This window comes from Hetaerina americana, unplaced genomic scaffold (genome assembly GCF_022747635.1).
Source record: "Hetaerina americana unplaced genomic scaffold, ioHetAmer1.1.p SCAF_1, whole genome shotgun sequence".
Taxonomy (NCBI): domain Eukaryota; kingdom Metazoa; phylum Arthropoda; class Insecta; order Odonata; family Calopterygidae; genus Hetaerina; species Hetaerina americana.
In genome coordinates, this window is record NW_027286069.1 from 19,374,193 (window position 1) to 19,394,351 (window position 20,159).

General features: G+C 39.4%; 1 protein-coding gene across 4 annotated transcripts in view; it reads left to right on the forward strand.

Moving 5' to 3' along the window:
• The window catches only part of LOC139688994 (fatty acid synthase-like), an 86,724-nt gene that overhangs the window by 37,396 nt on the left and 29,169 nt on the right, over window positions 1-20,159 (forward strand). For 2 of the 4 annotated variants that reach the window (XM_071586280.1, XM_071586277.1), the window contains exons 2-4: window positions 13,132-13,733; window positions 19,281-19,433; window positions 19,857-20,030. In XM_071586280.1, the coding sequence (XP_071442381.1) occupies window positions 13,457-13,733; window positions 19,281-19,433; window positions 19,857-20,030 (604 nt within the window). In that variant the 5' untranslated portion in view covers window positions 13,132-13,456. Of the gene's footprint in view, window positions 1-7,715; window positions 7,806-7,983; window positions 8,003-13,131; window positions 13,734-19,280; window positions 19,434-19,856; window positions 20,031-20,159 lie in introns of those variants that run through there. The other 2 variants (XM_071586278.1, XM_071586281.1) reach the window with 2 other exon arrangements.

A 20,159-nucleotide genomic window follows, 5' to 3' on the forward strand; every position in this document is an offset into this window, starting at 1 on the left:
CAGCACCGGTATATACGTATACTGAGTGCTCCTAAAATGTAAAACTGCCAATAGAGAAAATTCGAGTTCTTGTAGGAAAAGATGTCAACACCAATACACATTTTAGTGGTGATTTTAATGCCATCGTTTTCTTTATTGCTCAAAATAATATTGGCATTTACGCATCCATGCTAGTAATATGTGCATTTAAACGTACGCAAAAATTTCACTAAATCGGGATTTTTTTTTGGGCTACCGAGCCATTAGGATGATCTTTAGAATTACTTTCGCTGCTTTCAGCGGTGCCTAAGACAGTTTTTTTCCCTTTTCACTCTAAGATAATTGCGATTGATAATGAGGAAAGTCTGATCATAAACGACCTACTGAGCATTTGAAGGATAGCCATTTCATAATTAAAGGCGACCTCTCACGCCACTCCACGAAGTCACCATATTAACGTGCCTCATAGCCATTCTTAAGTAATTATCCTGAGAATGACCTCAAGACCCCTCACCCCCTCTCTCGCCCTCCACCTCCGACGCTATCGGCCTCCGGATGAGATGTGTATCGCGCGACTGATTTTTGAGGTCGATCCCATCCATGACCTTTCGACGCGGTCGGATCATTAATCACTTTCAATCCTGAATGTTGTCGTAGCACATCGTCGACGTCAAACGGCGTAGATGTAAGATCATCCTTCCGTGGAAGGGGCGGAGGGTCGACTGATTTCGCCGTTGACTACCGCAAAAGTATGGAAAATTTCTCCACGAGGCCACCTACTGCAGAGATCTCCAAATCCTTTTGACTGATGCCTTCTTTAATGATATTAAATATAAATAAATAAATAAATATATATATATATATATATATATATATATTTCATTCGCCTCTCAACAGTACCATTTTATGGAGATTAAGTAACTAACTAAATTCAAGAAAATCAGAATCAATGCAAACTGAAGTCTTGAAGATTGTAAAAATAATTGTTCTGAATGCTCTACACACAATCATTAAACGTGAGAGCAGTAAAAGATAAAAATCTTATGAGTGGAATGGCTTGAGGCGTCCCTTTGTGGAACCGATTCATATCGGAAAAGAAAATACATTATTCTTCCACGTATATTTTAGTATGCACGACCTAGATTTCCACTTACTATCGACTTTCAACGATGATGACTAAGTAAGTCGAAACCTAGGTCGTGTATGGTAAAATATACGTGGAAGAAAAAAGTATTTTCTTTTCCGAAATCTTGTAAGGTTACTTCAGTGATGTATAGAATCGGGCAAGGAGAATCACTCGAAAAGGAACAAGAGGATATTTAAAGTGTCACAAGAATGGTGGGGATCAATAAAATATTTTTAGATACTGAAGTATGTTAGTCAATTTGTTTATTGCTGAAGGGTTGTTTTAGCAATTAAATAAGCTTTTGTTGAACCCTGAAAACTACTATAATACACCATGATCCTATAAAATAGATTTCATTGCTAAAGCACTGCGTAACAATAAAACCTTCCCTGTAACCATAGAATACAATAATGGCAATCTTATATAAGGATCAGGGGAGTACGATATACTAATCTTAAAGAAATTAGTTTTTCGAGCTTTAAGGTAAAATGCTGATTAGAATAGTAAGAGTAGTAATATTGGGAAAAAATATGGCAAGTGTAATGCCATGTTATGGTGTTCGGACAATTGATTGCACTAAAGCAAGCACTTTAATAATGTATGGATGTGAAAACGAATATGTAACACGCATTTTTATTTGAATTGGCTAACTAGATATGATAATTCGAAGAATGAGGTGGACAAAATTTTAGAGTGAAACTATGTATGATATTTGAGGGTGAATGGGATTTTAAGGGGCAGGTTTGAAATAAATCATGATGTGTGAAACAAGGCTACGTAACACCGTGACTTTTCAATGTGCTTATGGATGAGTGAGAATGTCATGCGTGGATATGGTAGGTGTAATAATAATAATAGGTATAAATGTATGTATCCACTATTGCTGGCGCAGAGCGCCCACAAACTATAGGGGTCATGAATGGCTCCAGTGAGGTAAGAGGGAGAAAGAATTTGAAGCTAAACGCGTCCAAAACGAAAGTAATCCTCTTTGAGAATGAGAACTGGAAAACGATCGTGTGGTGTGTTTTAATGTGGAAATAATTGTAAGAAATACATGTTGTGTGTAATCTGCCAGAATGTTTGTGTACGATAATGGAATGAAGGAAAATATTCAAATACGTTTGAATGACGGTAGAATGGTTGGCGATAGTACGTGGATTATATCCAAATAATTGTTTGCCTTAAGAAAAATAAGAATCCACTCCTCACCACACTATTGCATGTAAGTGAAACTGGTATTCCAGGATGAGTTGAATTCAGGCTAAATGCGATGAGTACGGAGTACTTCGGGAGTTCCTGTGATAAGAATAGGAGACTTCAGGGGCTGATCTAAACTTGCGATTCGGGGATCTCAAAGTATTGTCGTGGCTTAATAAAAAAATAATCGATAAACACCTTGGTTTTCAGCTCTATAGCATATTTTTTAAATAATTTTTTAAAAATTCGAGATATTGAGTCACTTTTTGAAAATCTATTGAGAACTGCTTCCATATCGAACTTGATGTCCCTATGAATGAGCATCAAAGCAAGGTCAGTACGCAGGTTTTTTTTTTGGCGGGGGGAAGGTCCTCATCTCTCCGAAAGTGGACTGCATTCACCGGTAATAGGAAATCGTTTATGAAGGGCGTGTACTACTTTTGTGCGGTCATGGTGAGAGATAGGGTGAGCGTCGACTCATCCAACAGCTATACGAAGAGATGAGAGAGGTTTGCGATGAATGGACAAACGGAGAAAGTCATCGATAAATGCAGTTGAAGAGGCTTTAAAAGCAAATAATACCAGAATTTTCAAAAGCAAATCATCTCCATCTTAATTGTATCCTGGAAGAAGCAACGAAGGCGTGTGGCAGGGGGTGTTACATAGGTCACCAGACATTAGATTAATTGTTAATTGATTTGTCGTAAGATTTGGTTACTATCATTCTGGTCTCGAATTGTGCGAGGGAAGAATGATTCTTTATATCGATCGCTCCTGCAGTCAATTTCCTTTTTCACAGTAGTCTTCAATACAAATTTAATACGGCGAAAAGGTGTTATTCCTTCTGTGATGGCGCTAAACTCGAATTATTTTTACTTTATTAAAGTTTTAGCCTCGCCCTTAATTTCCATCGTCTCACAGACAATACCTTTCAATATGAAAGAAACACATTTTGCTCGTTTAAAACGATTCTTTACGTAAAAATCAGCTTTTCTTTATAGCCAATTTAATTCTGCTGAGGGTCAATGACACTCGACGAGTCTACCAACGCGAAATAACACCTCAACTTTTCCATCCAAATATTTCCCACAGTATCGTTGATTGAACTCTAGTTTCCTGAATGCTCCTCTGCAAATGCTCATGGCGTGTTTTCCCCATGAATATAATCAGAAGAACAGACATATATGAAGATGACGTATTGGAAAGGAGAAGTATGCTAGTATGGGGCAGTACGGAAGAAATAAGTAAAAGAAGGCAAGTTTCCTTTCGTGACTTAAAACCTGTTTTTTATTGAAAGTGCCTAATCAGAAAAGCAACAACGTTGAGGACATGCATGTGTGCCTTACATAATTTCATTCTTCAGCTCTGCTTACCTGCCTCCTCTCCTAAGGCCGTCTGAAATATTTGTTCTGCCTCGCTCTCTTTCTTGGTTACCTAACTTTCTCCCTTCTCTCTCTGCCTCGCTTAATACACTGCACCACGATATCTTCCCCTACAAAATGTTCTCCTCCTTCAAATTTACCCTAGAAACTTACTATTTTCCCACGCTGATGTCATTTTAACGCTAATCTTTTGTTTTTTTGTTGATTTATCTCTGAAATAATTGATCGTTTCAGGCGTAAATTTCGGGTATTTATCTATGATGAGTAATGTCAAATAAAACTTCGTTAATCCAAATATTAAATAAACTTTCCCCAGTTTTCTAAACCCAGGTTTCACTTCAGTGCAGCACCATCAGGCCTGTTGATGCTGCACCGCTGTGAAACCTATGTCGCATTAAACTTTATATGTGAATGCACAAAGTTTTACTTAGGCACTATCCATCATCTCTGAGAGAAATTCCAAAGTTCCACAGGGAGATATGACGCAGTTGGTGTCGTTTTTCTTCCTACTTGTCGGAAAAATATCGTTAAAATTGCTCGAGCGATACCTTATCTGAGGAGGACGGTTCCCATTAATGTGATGAATATTTTATCAAGTTTCGCCAGGTATAAAAATGGAGCGGGCAAATGGTTTGTCGAAAACATTTTTATTATTATCGTTAACCAGTTTGTTGACCACTAATTTTTCCTTATGAAAAACGCTGAATTACTGTCAAAATGAAGCTTATAAAATTATGTTTCACGCCTCGTAGATTTTGAACTACAATTTCATACTTGAGAGAGGGTACGGTGTGCTGTGATTTGCGCAGCTAATGGATGATCTCTTCCATAATGCACGCTGATAGGGGGTATACAACCGACTAGCTAAGCGCGTCGTCGAAAGACACTGTTGCATTTTTTGCAGGAGCATGTGCTTATCTTTGATCTACAAAATAAACACCTGGATGTATTACAAATAAGAGTTGGAAAAGCATATCATTGAGGGAACTCTGTCATTGTAAATCAATACAGCATAATGTAAAACTCACTAAAAAATTTGTGAAACTGTAGCCTGGTTTCAATAATAAAAATGTATCAACAAAATTATTTTATTCTACAACACAATTCTTGAAAACCACCCTTATTTCTCTCGAATTGCTCATTTATACAGTTCAGTACGAGGGATTCAATTTTTATAGGTTAAAACCTGATTTTTAAACATGATACATTTATATTTCTTACGACGAACTAATTATTATAATCCTGAAAGAATCGAACCCCAAATCAGAAGTAAAAAAATGGCAAATTACCAAAATCTAAATATTATGCTTCTGAGGGGATTGGCGATTTTTTTCTTCCACGTGTAATATTAATGCATAATCCATAATGCATAAATCAATTGAATAAGGGTAGGTTTGGCTTAATCACTGGTTTCCTAAAGCTATATTTTTGTTCTCTTTGCTGTGCGTTTCAGATTGTTGTACCATCTGCGATCTTTATAAGCAAAATCGCTAGGCAACCACATTTCCTGAGATTAGAAACTCCACTGTGCTTGTACAACGGCGAGGTGGGACTTGCACCGTGACCTTCGGGCTCGCACGCGGTCAGGCGTTACCAACCAGACTAACGCAGTCGGCACTAAATGCATACCGCGATAGTCTGCGTGAAGACATTTAAATAATATTTTGCCCTTGATATGAAATGACTTATCTATGACGCAGGAATCTGCGACACACTTCCTTGCTTCATCGCGGTTCATAATTGCATTTAGATATCAGACTTAGAAAATGAGAATTTGAAAAATGCTCGCATCCTTCTGTCAGCGAAATTGAAATTCCCCGTCCGATCGACCTCGTATTATATTGTGTATTAACATGTTTTGTCAAAACATGTTTTAAAATGTTACTTCGTACGTCTGGCCATAAGGGGAAAGTATTTAATGAACATTCTTTTGTCCAATTTCGCCATCAATTATCTATTACCGAAGCTTTTTCTCGATTTCCACTTACCCTCTCAACGAAAACCCATCTCAACTGTAGGCACATTTATCAACCCAGAAGTTAAATAATTGATGACTCTAGAAATGGGAGTAACTACCTTGCTCCATGAATTTAAGCAGGCTCTTAACACCCCTGGGGCGCAAGTCCTTTATTGCTCAGCAATGAAGCATTGCGTATTTTGTAACTTGGGAAAACTTTTTATCCTCCATTAAATTCACTTGTGATCTTAATCTTATACGGAATAAGGAGAATAAAAAGGCATTCTACATTCGGCTGTTTCGTGGAGATTTTTTATTTTGGCCAACGCAAAGTAAATGAGACAACTGCCGCGAAAATGCGTACATTTTGGTTTGGTTGCACATTTTGCAGGGCCCCAAAGTAAATAAAGATTTAATTATTTGATATCATTCCCATATTTTGATCAACATTTGCAACGAATAGCCTATAAGTCTATGTTCCTCGTGTTCTCAATGTGGAAGGCATCATTATTAGGAGCTGATCAAAAGATGTATAGTTCTTCAGAGATGCTTAACTGAAACGTTCAGAACACCCTGGAATAAATGACCCTGAGGTCAGAGTCGCAGTAAACTACTAAGGCGTCCTCTAGCACTGTGAATTACCGTGAATTGCTTGAAGCACTCGACCGGATATCGAAGGGGCAGAGTCCTAATTCCGATTAAGGCAAATGATTTTTACTCTGACAAAAGCCTACGTTTTGGTGCACATTGGCGATTGACTGTTCAAGCTACTGTCGGGACAATTCTCACAGTTTCTTTGAAATCTTCTAAGTTACTGATAGATTCGAAAATCCAATGCTATGTGAAGATCCAGTTCCGATGAGGCCAAATGAATTTTCCTTTTTGGCGAGTCTTCACGTACATAACTTTCAAAGTCGCAGGCTAGATATAATGGATGGAACTCTCAATTTAAAAAAAGAGATTTTCAGTTTCCACTAAATGAAAATTTGTAATAAGCGACACCCGTTTCCTACTCGCGCTTAAAGTCAAGATGATATTTGAGTTCAAGCATTCGTCGTTCTTTAAAATGCTCCCTTTTTATCTACTTTTTACTGTTGAAATGTAATGAAATAATTGACTTTATAATTCCACACACTTTATTTTAAAAAACACGATCCAGGTTTCGACGTTGAACGTCATCATCAGGTGGTGATGATGACGTTCAACGTCGAAACCTGGGTCGTGTTTTTTAAAATAAAGTGTGTGGAATTATAAAGTCAATTATTTCATTACATTTCAATATGTTATGCAAATTCCATAAAGTTACGCCTGAGACAACAAATTTTACTTTTTACTGGGTTTAATTGAGACTGAATATGTTTAACAATATTTTCTTAAGGCTTAAAGAATAAGGGTTAAGGCTTTACTATTTTAGGAAACTTTATTTAATATAGTCGGTATAAAAAGAGATCGTGAGAAGCTCAATTTGTCCTTTCCATGGGTTTATTTACTTGACCATCGCTTACGCATTGGTCACACACTTCATTCCATATAAAAAAACCGCAGCATGCGCAACGAGAGAATCAATGTCTTCTGATGACTGGTGGTGACGAAAAGTTGGGCTTCGTTCCATTGCGAACAAGCGACCACTGTAACATTCTTCGTGACGCCACGGGCAGCTGAGTTGATTTCCGTAACACCCTTGTGTGAGCTCCCTATAGAGATTGCACCCTCGACGACGAGACGTTATGAAAATTTTTGCGCAAGAGGGCATCCAATCGCCCTCCCACCCCTTTCTCCCCTCACAGCTTCCGTCCCCAACCCCCGTATCACTTACGAACTAACTGCAGGAGAAGGAAGACATGAGCCCTCTCACTCCCACCCTCCACCACCTACGCCGTACCCCCCCCCCCCACCCATGGCGTGAGTTCTCTATCGGTCGCGCGCTATCTCCTCCTCCCCCCGTTCCCTCATCCCCCTCAAGGTGGCTCGAGCGAGTAGGGATGAACCCCCTTGCAGGGCGGCGGAGTCTGACCCCTTCTTCCTTTTCCGCCCCCGTCGACGGTGACGTCCTCCGCGCGCGCCTCTCGTGTTTTTTTTAAGGTCTAGTGCTCCGAACATGTCTCGTTCACTCTTCGTGCTGACTCCCTACGGGACGGACGACCTGGGACATAATTCCTCCCAAGTAAGTAGTGTAGTGTGTATTTACATATGTAGTGTCCGCATGGTTAGGACCTTACTGTGCATCGATATATGGGGATGCGATACTTCCTTGATATATTTTTACCGAGAGGATTCCTTCTCCTACACGGACACCACACCCTAAGTACGAGTAGTGAGTGACGTTAAATGAGGAGGCTGGGCATATCGTACAGTATCAATGTGAGTCCATTACTATTAACCTATATAATAAATACTACTGACTGTATCGTATCCGATGGAGTGATGTAGGTTGATAAGCTGTAAAAATGAAAACGCGAATGCGATATTCTAAGAGAGGTGTTGTCAATGCTATTTCAGGTTGTCGATTCTTTTGCGATATTCAATTTAAACTGCCCTTTAGATCCGACCTCACTCGTCTCATAAGGTATATTAGACAATCTCCCGATCCGAAGTGGCGACTCCTAGAAATCTATTTCGTCCATGACAATGACGAAGAAAATAGGATATCAGAGTATAACGTGATGGAGTGTCTGATGCCGGACTTTAAATTCTCGAGGTGAAATATGAGAGACACGATCAACAAAATTTAGGTCCAGTTACTTCAGACACCCAGTGATCGGCGTCATATTCATTTGGGGAATCAAGGATGCGCGTGGAAAGGAGTTGAAATCCCAACCGTAAAAGGCGCAATTTCACCCGCCCAAGAGGGTCGTTTCCAAGACCTACGGTCCGCGGCTTAATATTTGATGGAAGCCGCTTTTCTTATTCGTGAAACGTTTATTTAATCTTGGTCAGCTAACTAAAGGGGAACGTGGACAACTAACCCATGAAACTAACCCACGGAGCATGCCAAAACTTGTATTGTTGGTGATTCCTAGCTTGGTGTGACGGGCGAGTTCCTTCCGAGAAGAATCAAATCATTCCCTGGAATGGCTACTGTGATTTACTCCAATCTGGAAAGTACGGCCAATGAATGGGAGATCTGCGCCCTTAGCGGGAACCAAACCAACGACCGTGTCATATCGCCGCAAGGCAAACTGGTCGCCAGCAGCGCCTCCTCCTGGTCCGAAGCCACTGTGCCTTTCTGGCCTTTCTAAGATTCCGAGGCCAAACCGCGTCGGATGAAATAATTAGATAAAATTTGCAGGTGCGTGTCTCTCAACACGGGAAATGTATTCAGCGTGTTGGTTCGCGATTTTTTTCCGTTCCAATGAGTAAAAATGTCCTTTTTTTCCACGGTTTCGCGTGAATGTTATCTTGTTTTTATCGGTGTGAGTTGGTGCGTGCAGTACCCGAAATAGGATCAACCCTCAAGGATCCACGCTACAACGCAAGTGAAAATAAGAGAAAAAAATTGCACTAGGTTGACCTGATGCGGAAACTTTTTCTTTAACAAATCGACTAGTCTTTGAATAATTGGATGTGAAAAAATTATCAACATTGGTCCAGTTTTGGGAAGCGAGGAACTCGTGATCGTGCAGTAGAATTTAATTATTTTTTATTGATTCCCATTGAATATCTTCGTAATAATCGAAATTTCATATCTACATAGGTGGGCTCTACCTCAAATATTAAAACAACATTCGAGTTGATAACTGGTGGTATTTCAGAAGATCCTCGATTTGCCTAGTAATATTGGCGACGCCTATTACGACTCCTTGAAATGACTCATCTATATGGAACCTACTTATTTTATTTCTTCATCTGATTTTTGCCGATTAAAGTGAAGTTTCCCTGGATAAAATATCCTCAGGTGCAGTACCTTGTTTTATTAGCTCACTTATGCAATAATGTGTGCCGAGGAATGCCTCCCTTTCTCGGTGAATGATGTGTTTTCCCCCAACATTCCAGACAAGTAATACCCATTTCGTAATTATTTTGAGCAATACTTCAGCAATATCGATACAGAACAGGTATGGATCGGGCAGAGTTAGTCATCACCACTCAGTTCTTGGGTTCTCCCACTTTGGCATAACCGAAGGTTCCAAATGATTACCTACATCGGGAATTGAACATAAATGTACACCATATGTGAATTTATTTCGATTCTAAAGCGTTGAAAATTATCTTAAATGACGTCGAGATTAGTGAAGTCCGGTTATTGAGACATTGACCAAGAAGTCATTCCCATCCGGTTATATTGCGAGAACCAGTTGGAAGCAACAAGCACCCACTCTGTTGCATTTTCAAGTTTTATTGGACAGAAAAGATTATCCAGCATAGGGACTATGGCCAAAAATCACATTCCATAATTAAATTTATCACTTATGTTCTAGGCACACCGATATGGGCTCGTCTAAACTCACCCATAAATAGCTTACACAAGAAAAAAGAATTTGTACCGATGTAATTCATGCGTGAGGAAACTTTTGAAAAAGTGAAAGGACTTTTGAAAGTATGTGGAGTTTTAATAGAACTGAGAAAGAGGTCTGCTTAACGCTTTGTTTGGAATATCGTGTCACACGGCAGTGAAACATGGACGGTTAAAAAGAAAGATCAAAATTACTTCAACGGTTCTATACACACACACCAATATATATATATATATATATATATATATATATATATATATATATATATATATATATATATATATATATACACCCATACGTGTAAAAAGGGCCCGGGTTCAAATCACGGCGGTGTTGAACATTTTTCAGAGGTATCTCGATCCCTACTTGAGGTGCTTTGTGGAGGGCACTTTGAGTGAGTACGCCGTCCGTCGGATGGGACGTTAAACTGCGGACCCCTTGGCGCCTTTCGTAAAGAGCAGGCTAATGCCGACGCCGGGTTTCTCTTCACCCTTCATCCTTTCCTGTCCATCCCCTATGGCCCAAATGACCTCAGCTGTCGGTCGCCTCCCCTCAAAACTACTACTACTATTTCGGGCTCACCCCGCATCCCCTATTCAATGTCTATTTACAACATTCAAATTGTCACCATACAAAATATGCTATGTTTAATTCACTTCTCTCTTCAAATGTATCCATTTTATATTTAGGATATAATAAATAAAATACAAAGAAAGTCTCATGCATAGAATAAGTTTCAAGTAAGATAAGAATTTATTCATGAAATATTTTACTTATTTTAAGCATTTCTCCATCTTTAAATTGTGGAAGAAATGCTCTGAATGGTTAATATGCAGGAATGGATGCACCGGCAGGGGGCATGCAAGTTTCGGCGAGAAAGATATTAAATTATTCACAGGTTTGCATTATTAAATTACAAGTGACTTTCTCAAAATGCAAAGTAGGCTTCACGTAAAATATGCTGCCTGATCGACAATCTCAATTGTAAATTATCCATCTTACTTGTAAATTATATATCTCACTTCACTACTTCCATCACAGCCGAGACAAATTTAAAGTCGAAACTTATCTGAATATTATTCCGGATTAAGTACAAAGACACTCGCACAAGTCGGTTTTAACAATTATTCATACGGCGACCGAGCTGCGTGCGCATTCGTCCCTCAAGGTTACAAGAGCGATATTTATATGCCGTAAATCCACCGGGAGGTTCGTTTGGCGTGACTTAAAAAAAAGTGAACTTCTAATATAGCCTTGGTGTATAAAACCTTAAGAAGACATGTTGGCCGTGGATTACTCGTTTGAATGGGAATTTTTCATCTTAACGTGCAGTAAACCTGTTGGCTAATACTCATCGAGAATTGTGTAATTCAATCTTCCGGCGTTTCGAACAACACACCTTGTACGTATTTCGATCCAAGCGTTCACACCTCAAACTCTTCGTCGTTTTATTTCTCGTTTATATCAGCTCGGATATTACTATGGGAAAACTGCAGTCGATCGATTAAACTGTTTTGCTTTTTCATTACTAATTATGCGTCGTAAATCCAAACTAGCCAAGTCATGCTATCCTAACCGATCGGGGAGAAAAATCGTTCAGTGACGGATATTAAAAGTGCGTCACCTGTTATCTTTGCATTAAAGCGAATAATCAGTTCATTCATTTCTGTGCTCACTTTTAATTTTATTGAAAGTAGCAATAATGTTTAAATTCTAGTCATTATTTTTACAATCCTGATTGTGACAGTCGCTCTTGATAGTAGTAGCAGATTTTATGAGAGGCGACCGACAGCTAAGGTCATTTAGGCCATTAGGAATGAGTAGGAAAGGATGAAGGGTGGGGAGAAACCCGGCGTCGGCATTAGCCTACTCCTGTCGAAAGGCACCAAGGGGTCCGCAGTTTAACGTCCCATCCGACGGACATCGTACTCACTCAAAGTGCTCTCCACAAAGCACCTCAAGTAGGGATCGGGATACCACTGAAATATATTTGTCTCCAAGATTTGAACCCGGGCCCTCTCGTTGGGAAGCCTGTACGTTAGCCACAGCATCATCCCGATCCCCCCTTGCTCTTGATCCTTAAATATAAATGTAGGGACAAAAGTCATTTTAGACAAATTTCTGCTGGCCAGAGGGAGGAGAAATGTATTTTAAATAATAATGACTTAGTGAAGGCCTGGGGGTATAAAATGATCAGCATTGGGCGAGTCTAAGCAGGCATTCCAAAAAAAGTATAGACTTCTGGTATATTTGGCTGAAGGCATTATATTTCTAATAGCCAGTCGCAATTACATTCATCTTATTTCTGGTGTAGAGTAAATATAATTTTGAATTTCTCAAAGAGAAAATAGTGCTGATAGGAAGTCTGTAATTGATGAATGGGAGTTTTAGGAAATTCATCATTTTCAATGGAAAACCCGCAATCAAATATTGTGGTAATTAAAATACGTTGCATGCATACGCTCATTTTTTGGTGTTTCCAATTAAATGTAAATTGATGAACCTCGGTCGGAGTCTGTGAACTTATGAACTAAGAAATCGTTATTCATGGTAGCCCAGTGAGGAGAGCGCTAGGTTACTGACCGGTGTGCCAGGGTTCGATTCAGGTTGACGCCTCTGGGCATCATCAGATCGACACAAGCTATGTGGTTTTTCGATTACCGGATATCTTGGAAAACGGCAAGTGGTATAAGGGACCTGGCCCACCTTATTATACTGCTAATGTACGAATGTCACCAGCCTTAAGTTTATTAAGAGGCGAGTACCCTCACCTATCAAACCAGACCTTTAAGTGCGTTTTGTAGTTGAGGTGGACATAGTGAAAGGTTGAAAGCGAGTGGCCGATAAAGGGTTCATGGTCTTTTATATTTTCCTCGCAATTCTCGATGAAATTTTACTTTTGAGCTAAGACAGAAGGTCAAGCGAAATAAATTTCCGCTTACGGGAAGACGTGCAAAATCAAACGTCGCGAAATGTCAAACCCTCACTCACCCCCTTAGACCCCGGTCTCACCAATCTCCCCTTTCATCTTTGCAGGCATCCAAGGGGAGAGGCGTTGAGGAACGAAGTGGGCGCACCTTTCATCGAGGGCAGCGTGAGGAAGAGTAGCGCTTGGGAAGTCGGATCTTGATCTGATCCGACCCTCCCAGCGGTGAATAAGGGAAGCGGGCGAGTCTCTCTGCAAGGAGCGCTCGCTCTGTTTGCTCCTCCCCTTGACCGTCAAAAGGAAGGGCGGCAGGGAGAGAGAGAGAGAGGACCCCAGGGGGCCACGGGCGCTGGACGAGGCGGTGGACGCAGGAGAAAACGGGGTCGAAGAAAGAAGTGTCCGGGACGAGGGGGCGGGGACGGTGACGGCGACGACATGCCGGCGAGGTTCCCGGAGGTTGAGGTCGGGAGATCGGGGGAGCTGACCCCGCCGACGGCTTGGGGGGGCGGGGTGCCCGCCGCGACCAACGGCGCGGGCTTACAGGCGGCCCAGCAGCACAATGGCGGCAGCGCCGTCCACAGGTTCCAGGATGAGGTGGTTATCTCTGGGATTTCGGCGAGGCTTCCTGAGAGCGAGAGCGTTATCGAATTCGCGGAGAAACTGTTCGAAGGCGTGGATCTCATAACGGACGACGAGAGGAGGTGGCCGGCAGGTAAGGTGGTTAGACCTTCCCCATGATTTGGGGTATTTCGCAGCCCAAGGAGTTATTAAATAACCCAGCTTCTTTTCCATTTGGTAAATTTTATCTTGTAATGGAAAACACAATGTAACTATTACTGGAGTATTTCATTCCCCAATATCTGTGCTTATCATACACCCCGCTGCGAGGTATAAATTACCCCACATTTACTCCCATGTTCACCAGAATTTCGATTATAAGATTGGTTGATTGCAGCCCCCTACTTTTCTCTACTCAGTGTAAATTTCTCCACCCCCAGATAACTTTCCTGTTTGACATGCTTCTGGATTTGTACTATGTACTTGCATCTTGGTCTTCCTTGCGGGATCTTCACTTCAATTTTCACTGCCATTACGTTTTTAATTATTCCTCAAGGTGTGTCCAATCAATCCACTTCTTCTTTAGCATAGAGTTCTCTCCATGTTCTCCCTCTGGAGTGGTATTTTCCTCTTCTGCTCACTTCCTCGCTTCTCACTTGTCTCTCCATTTTAATGTCCTTCGGCATTCTCCTCCAGCACCATATTTCAAAGGAACTAATTTTTCGCTGTTCCATTTTTTAAATGCTCCAAGCCTCGGATCCGGTGAGTATTATTCTCCATATGGAATTTTTAACGAACTGTTTTCTTGCTTGGAGCCTCAGGTTTTTATGATCGCAGTAATTCCCTCTTCTTCATGAACCCCTTTCTTGGCATGAACTATTCTTCTCTTAATGTATGTCGAACTTCTTCCATCCCAAGTTGTACTGCTTCCCAGGTAGTTGAAGGATTCAGTTGCTCTGGTTTCATTCCTCGCATTGTGATACTTATCTGCATTCAGATTCTCTATCCCTCGCCAAAGAATTTTTGTTTTCTCCTCATTTTGTGACGCCCATTTCATATTCCCTCGGTCAACTGCGTTTACTGTACCTTTGTTGTACTGAATTCATAAAATACCTCCTTTGAAAATGTCCAATTGGGATGGTTCCGAAAAATACCATTATTAGTGTTTTAGATATAAAATTCTTTTCTCGCTGTTCTCCGCACAATATGAATTATTATAAGAAGTAATCAATTGATCAAGGTAGGTTTTTCATGGATCCGAAACTAATCTCTGTGCATTTCGTAGCCCTAAATAGCACAAAAATGCACGAATGACGATACTATTAAAACACAATGAATGCTTTTAAAACCTCCTGGGTTTTACTAGATGCGGTGGCTAGTGTGCTGCTGACTTTCCATACAGAGGGCCCGAAACCCCGCGGTGGCAGAATTTTTCAGTGGTATCCTGATCCTTACATTTGGTGCCAAGTAAAAGGCGCTGCGAGTATGCTCTCATTCGGATGGGACTTCCACTTTAATGACCCCTTGACGTGTCTTTCGTAGAATAGGCGAATAACAAGTAATGGGTTTCCCCCTCCATCCTTCCCCTATTCGTTGAACATCCCGACTCTACAAATTACCCACATACTGCTATTGGCAAAAAATGCCTTCCATGATAAAGACTACTCGAAATAAACCTTCATTACGTTAACCCATTCTTCAAACCAGCTCACTTTCTGCCTACTTTCATTCCTCCCAGCATGCCTATTATTTTGCTGCTTCTACCTAGCCTGCGTCTACACTATACCACTGTCTTCAACTGTCCCCACTCGGCGTGATCTGCGTCCATTTTTTCTGCGGCCTATGGGAATTTCTTATGAAAAACTTCTCTTATTCTCCACCATGCCTAGAACTTCGTTTGTCTTCCTTTTTCAGCGATTTCACTTTTTCTTCCCTCATCCTTCTCCACATCCAAATCTAAAAGCCGCCACTTTGCGTTTATCCTTTTGTCTCAACGACAATGTGCCCTCGCCGTACCGCATCATGCTCCATTTTAAAGTTTTAATTAGACTTCTCTTTAAATCTTCACTAATAGACCTATTCATTAAACTCGCTCCTCTTTTTAATTCCTTTTAATAGCTTCCTTCGAGGTATTATGCCTCTTTAGAAATCCAAAAATTAAATTATGCCTTTTTCAGTGTTTCAGATGTGAAATACTTTTCTCAGTACTCTGTAACAAATGAATATCTATACATTGAATACCTTATTATGGGTTTTAAGTACTTTACTGCCATAAAGGTGGCCGAAAGTACCCAATATGTCAATGTATCAAGTGAAAGACTCATTATTCATAAGCACTAGGAAACTTGGAGCAAGTGTCGAAACTCGCAGGTGAAAAACTTCACTACTCTTTTAACATACATGACTATTTTCGTGAGTAACAATTTCAGGAAATACAGTGTTATAATAACAGTTCGTTCTTCGCGTTTGATGGTGCAATTATCTTCAAGCCCAATAATTAACACCCCAAAATTGACCAAAACAAATTGTTTTATCCCGTCACACCACCGACGGTGCCAATGATTTCTTTGACTGGAGATGGAAAAATTAACCCTTACTTGGGGTGATTATAACCCGTTTCTCAGCAATTGTCGGTTTCATGACGCTTAACTTTTCGAGAGCGCGTAAATAAAAATTCTCTGTGTCAAGGGATTTTTTTAATACTTTCATCCCCAGGAAGTTCCTCAGAGTAACACAGAAAACATGGTATGTAGAACAGAGATGAGTGCTAGAAAGGATTCGACATTTTTTTGCCACTGAATGAGAAATTGGAAGATTTATCAGAATGAATACTAATCGCATAACATATTTGCTAATTTTAATACCCTAGTCATCAAAAGCGTGCCCGGTCATAACCAATAAATCTTGTAGTGCTGTCAGAATGTGTTTACTGAAAAAAATGGAACTAATTTCCAAAAATTACAACATTTTTAAAATTTCCGATAGCTACAATAATTTAAAATAATGATTTCATTTGGGTGAATTCTTCTCGGGTCTTCCACCGGGTCAATGGCTCCATAGCTGCCGACGTTTCGATTCCCGACTCGGTCATCGTCATCAGGGCTGATTGCCGTTCCGCCAAAAAGTTTCAAATATATTTATTTATTTTAAAAAAATTATTATTTTTTATTATTTTTTATTTATTTTTATTTATTTTTTTATTTTATATTTGAAACTTTTTGGCGGAACGGCAAACAGCCCTGATGACGATGACCGAGTCGGGAATCGAAACGTCGGCAGCTATGGAGCCATTGACCCAGTGGAAGACCCGAGAAGAATTCACCCAACTAATACGCCGGGAAAGCACCAGATCTTTCAATGATTTCATTTATTTTCACGTTATTCCATCGCCACGTAGTTACACGATAACAACAATCGTGCTAAACAATTTTATAGACAACTTTACGTACTAATTAGTTCGATTTGGACTTTTCGTATATCCGCAACGTAATGCAATCCTCACGTTCACTCACCGTTACATATTGCCCTTACAAGTTTTTATAAAATGTAATTCAGAATATAATCAAAACGCATGGCATTAAGGTACTGCTTTTCTTCATGTTGCATATGCAAAACGTGACAGTACAGAAAGCGGGAAGGAATATTTCCACCATTTATGGTCCATTTCAGCCTGTGCTTAATGAATATTTAAAATGACATGGGTGATTCTAGAGTCAAAATGATGCAAGACTTGCGCGTCTTATTTACGGTAAAATTTTCCCGTGAATCGACCGCTGAATTGCGAATGGTCGCTCCATACGCTTAAGTACAAGTATACAAGTAAGCTAGGTTTGTCAAACGTTGCCATGATAAACGGAGTAGGGTATCAAAACTATTAATATCTTGTACCTAATGGAAGGATGTCTCTTTAGCAATTATACTGTAAGTCTCATTAGCCCCATCGTACTGAGTTTAGAGAGATCATGTAAATGAAATTGGTGAGATTAAGTGTAGAACAGATGGCCTAGTAATGTCATTTTTCGCAAGAACAATTAGGGATCAGAATAATGTACTCCGACCGCGCTAGGGAGGAAAAGTATTTTGTGTCAATAGTAGTGGTGTGTAATTGCACACTGGCCGTGTCTTGCAAGGTCCTATGTTTTAATAATAAATAATACAAAAGCATGGTCGATAAGGTTCGCTTCGTACTAGCTAAAATATCCCCTTGGTTTGCATTCGAACACTATCTCGTAAAAATAATTCGGGTACTTACCGAGCAGACCACTTTGCATCAGGTGCTGTGGTGGTAGAAGAAGACCCTCTTCGATTAACCTCTTTATTGACGACTTTATATGACCAACTTTTGGATAACTCCTTGAATAACAACAGTCCTGTATCTTCTAAGGGTTCCGATGCCACTTAAAGAACATGACAATTTTAGAATTCATCCACCCCACTAAATTTCTCACTTCATTGCTGTCTTATTGCAGTTTGTTCTTATCTTTGATTCTCTCATTCGCATTATATCCTCATGAACTGAGCTCTATATATTTAAGAAGGATGAGGAATATTTTCTACCTAAATTTCATTGGCAACCTAACACGTAGGTTGCCAGTACTGGTTACTGTAAAAGCTAAGTTTTTCACAAATTCAGCAATTGTATTTCTTCAAATGTGGGGCAATAAGATACAAGGCTATTTTACACTGGATTCGATCATATACAATACACTTAACATATACAATACACTTAACACGCAAAATTAAACAAACTGTCAGCGATTTCTAACCGCCAAAATTTGTCTAATAAATGTGTTGATTGTTTTATCATCCTGCCGCTAGATGTCAAGTTGAAATTATAAAAATAGCAAGCTCGAAATTCGAAAATTCGAAACACTTAATCAAAAAGGTTATGAGTTCTGTATTCCTAATGATTTTACATTTCGGGCAAAATACATCTTAGTGTTGTACTATGGGTGAATTAAATTTTTGGTGGTTTTCAAGCATGCAAATTTTCTCCTGTTGGAAGGTACATATTATTTTATGCAGACAGATGCGTCAAATGGACAAAAGAATTTAATATTATCTCGTTATTATTTGAAAATTTTAAGATCATCATCTCAACCATCATTGTACGGTTATTCAGGTTATCCCTGCAAAATTTAATTAGGTTCATCCTGTCAAAGAAACTATTCAATTATTATTACCTGGGTAATCATATTTGGAAAGTAAATACCTATCGGGTATACGTGGGAAATAATGCACTTAGTTTTAGTGGCACCATTGTTCAAACCTCAAAATTGCATTGATTATTAAAATGGATCTTTCAGGCGCCCAGGTTAACATAGAATTCATTACTATAGATCTTACTTTGGTAGAATTATTTATTGTTCAATATGTTTCATTATAACAGTTTCCGAATAGTGGTGATGAACAGAGAAATTTATATGTTGCTTTCAGTTTGGAAGTGTATGATTTGGGAACTTTTCTTACTTGATTCAATTAATGAGTACCCTAAAGCTTCTATTTATGTTGCCAATCAGCTGGTATCTTGTGACAAATGCATATAATTTTATGCCAAATTACATATTTTGCAAAAAAAGTAACTCGCCTTAAGTACGAAGGACATGCTCTAATGTGGAATTAGTAGTAATGCATGATACATTAAATTCTAAAAGCAAAGTTTTTTAACTAATTTCAATGAGAACTTTTTTATTCTCCTCAGGTCTCTATGGACTGCCTACACGGACTGGAAAACTACGTGATTTATCACGTTTTGATGCTACATTTTTTGGTGTTCATGCAAAACAGGCACATGTTATGGACCCTCAGCTCCGCATGCTTCTTGAGTTGACACACGAAGCTATTGTTGATGCAGGTAAATGCATTGGAAACCTTTGTCAAAATAATATGGTCAGAATTTTTGGTGCACACATGCATGAATATTTTGTAGGAATGTGTGTCAAACATCAAAGTTAATTTTATATTATCATTATTATAGAAACCTATAAGAGTTTCGAGCGAATGAAATTAAGTATATTGTTTTCTCAAAGTAGTTCTGGAGTTAATTTCTTACTGTGAGATTGTCTTGTATCAGCAGTATAATCAGTAAAGATTAGCAATGTCCAGGTTTTGATTAACATGCATATAATGTAATTTGATTCTGTTCTCATTTTGCTTGCTGATGTGCAAATGTTTGGTGTGAAATATGCAGTGTATATATCAACATTAGAAAATATGTTTTGAGCATCAAGCTTTCTGATAGTATTAAAAATATTTTGTCTTGTCTGTATGTAATCAGGTGTAAACCCTGCAAGTGTTCGAGGATCTCGCACTGGAGTATTTGTTGGAGTCTCAGACAGCGAATCAGATGAATTCTGGACAGCTGATCCTGAACAAGTAAATGGCTATGGCCTCACAGGATGCTGTAGGGCCATGTTCCCCAATCGAATCTCATACACATTTGACTTCACAGGTAAAAATAACATTTAACCCTCTTGTTTATTACAAATTCTTAATTTTATTAATTAAAACCAAGGGGTAGAATTAAAGTTAACCTGAAGGTACAAAGTGACATATAAATGAGCCCCTTCAATGATTTTTT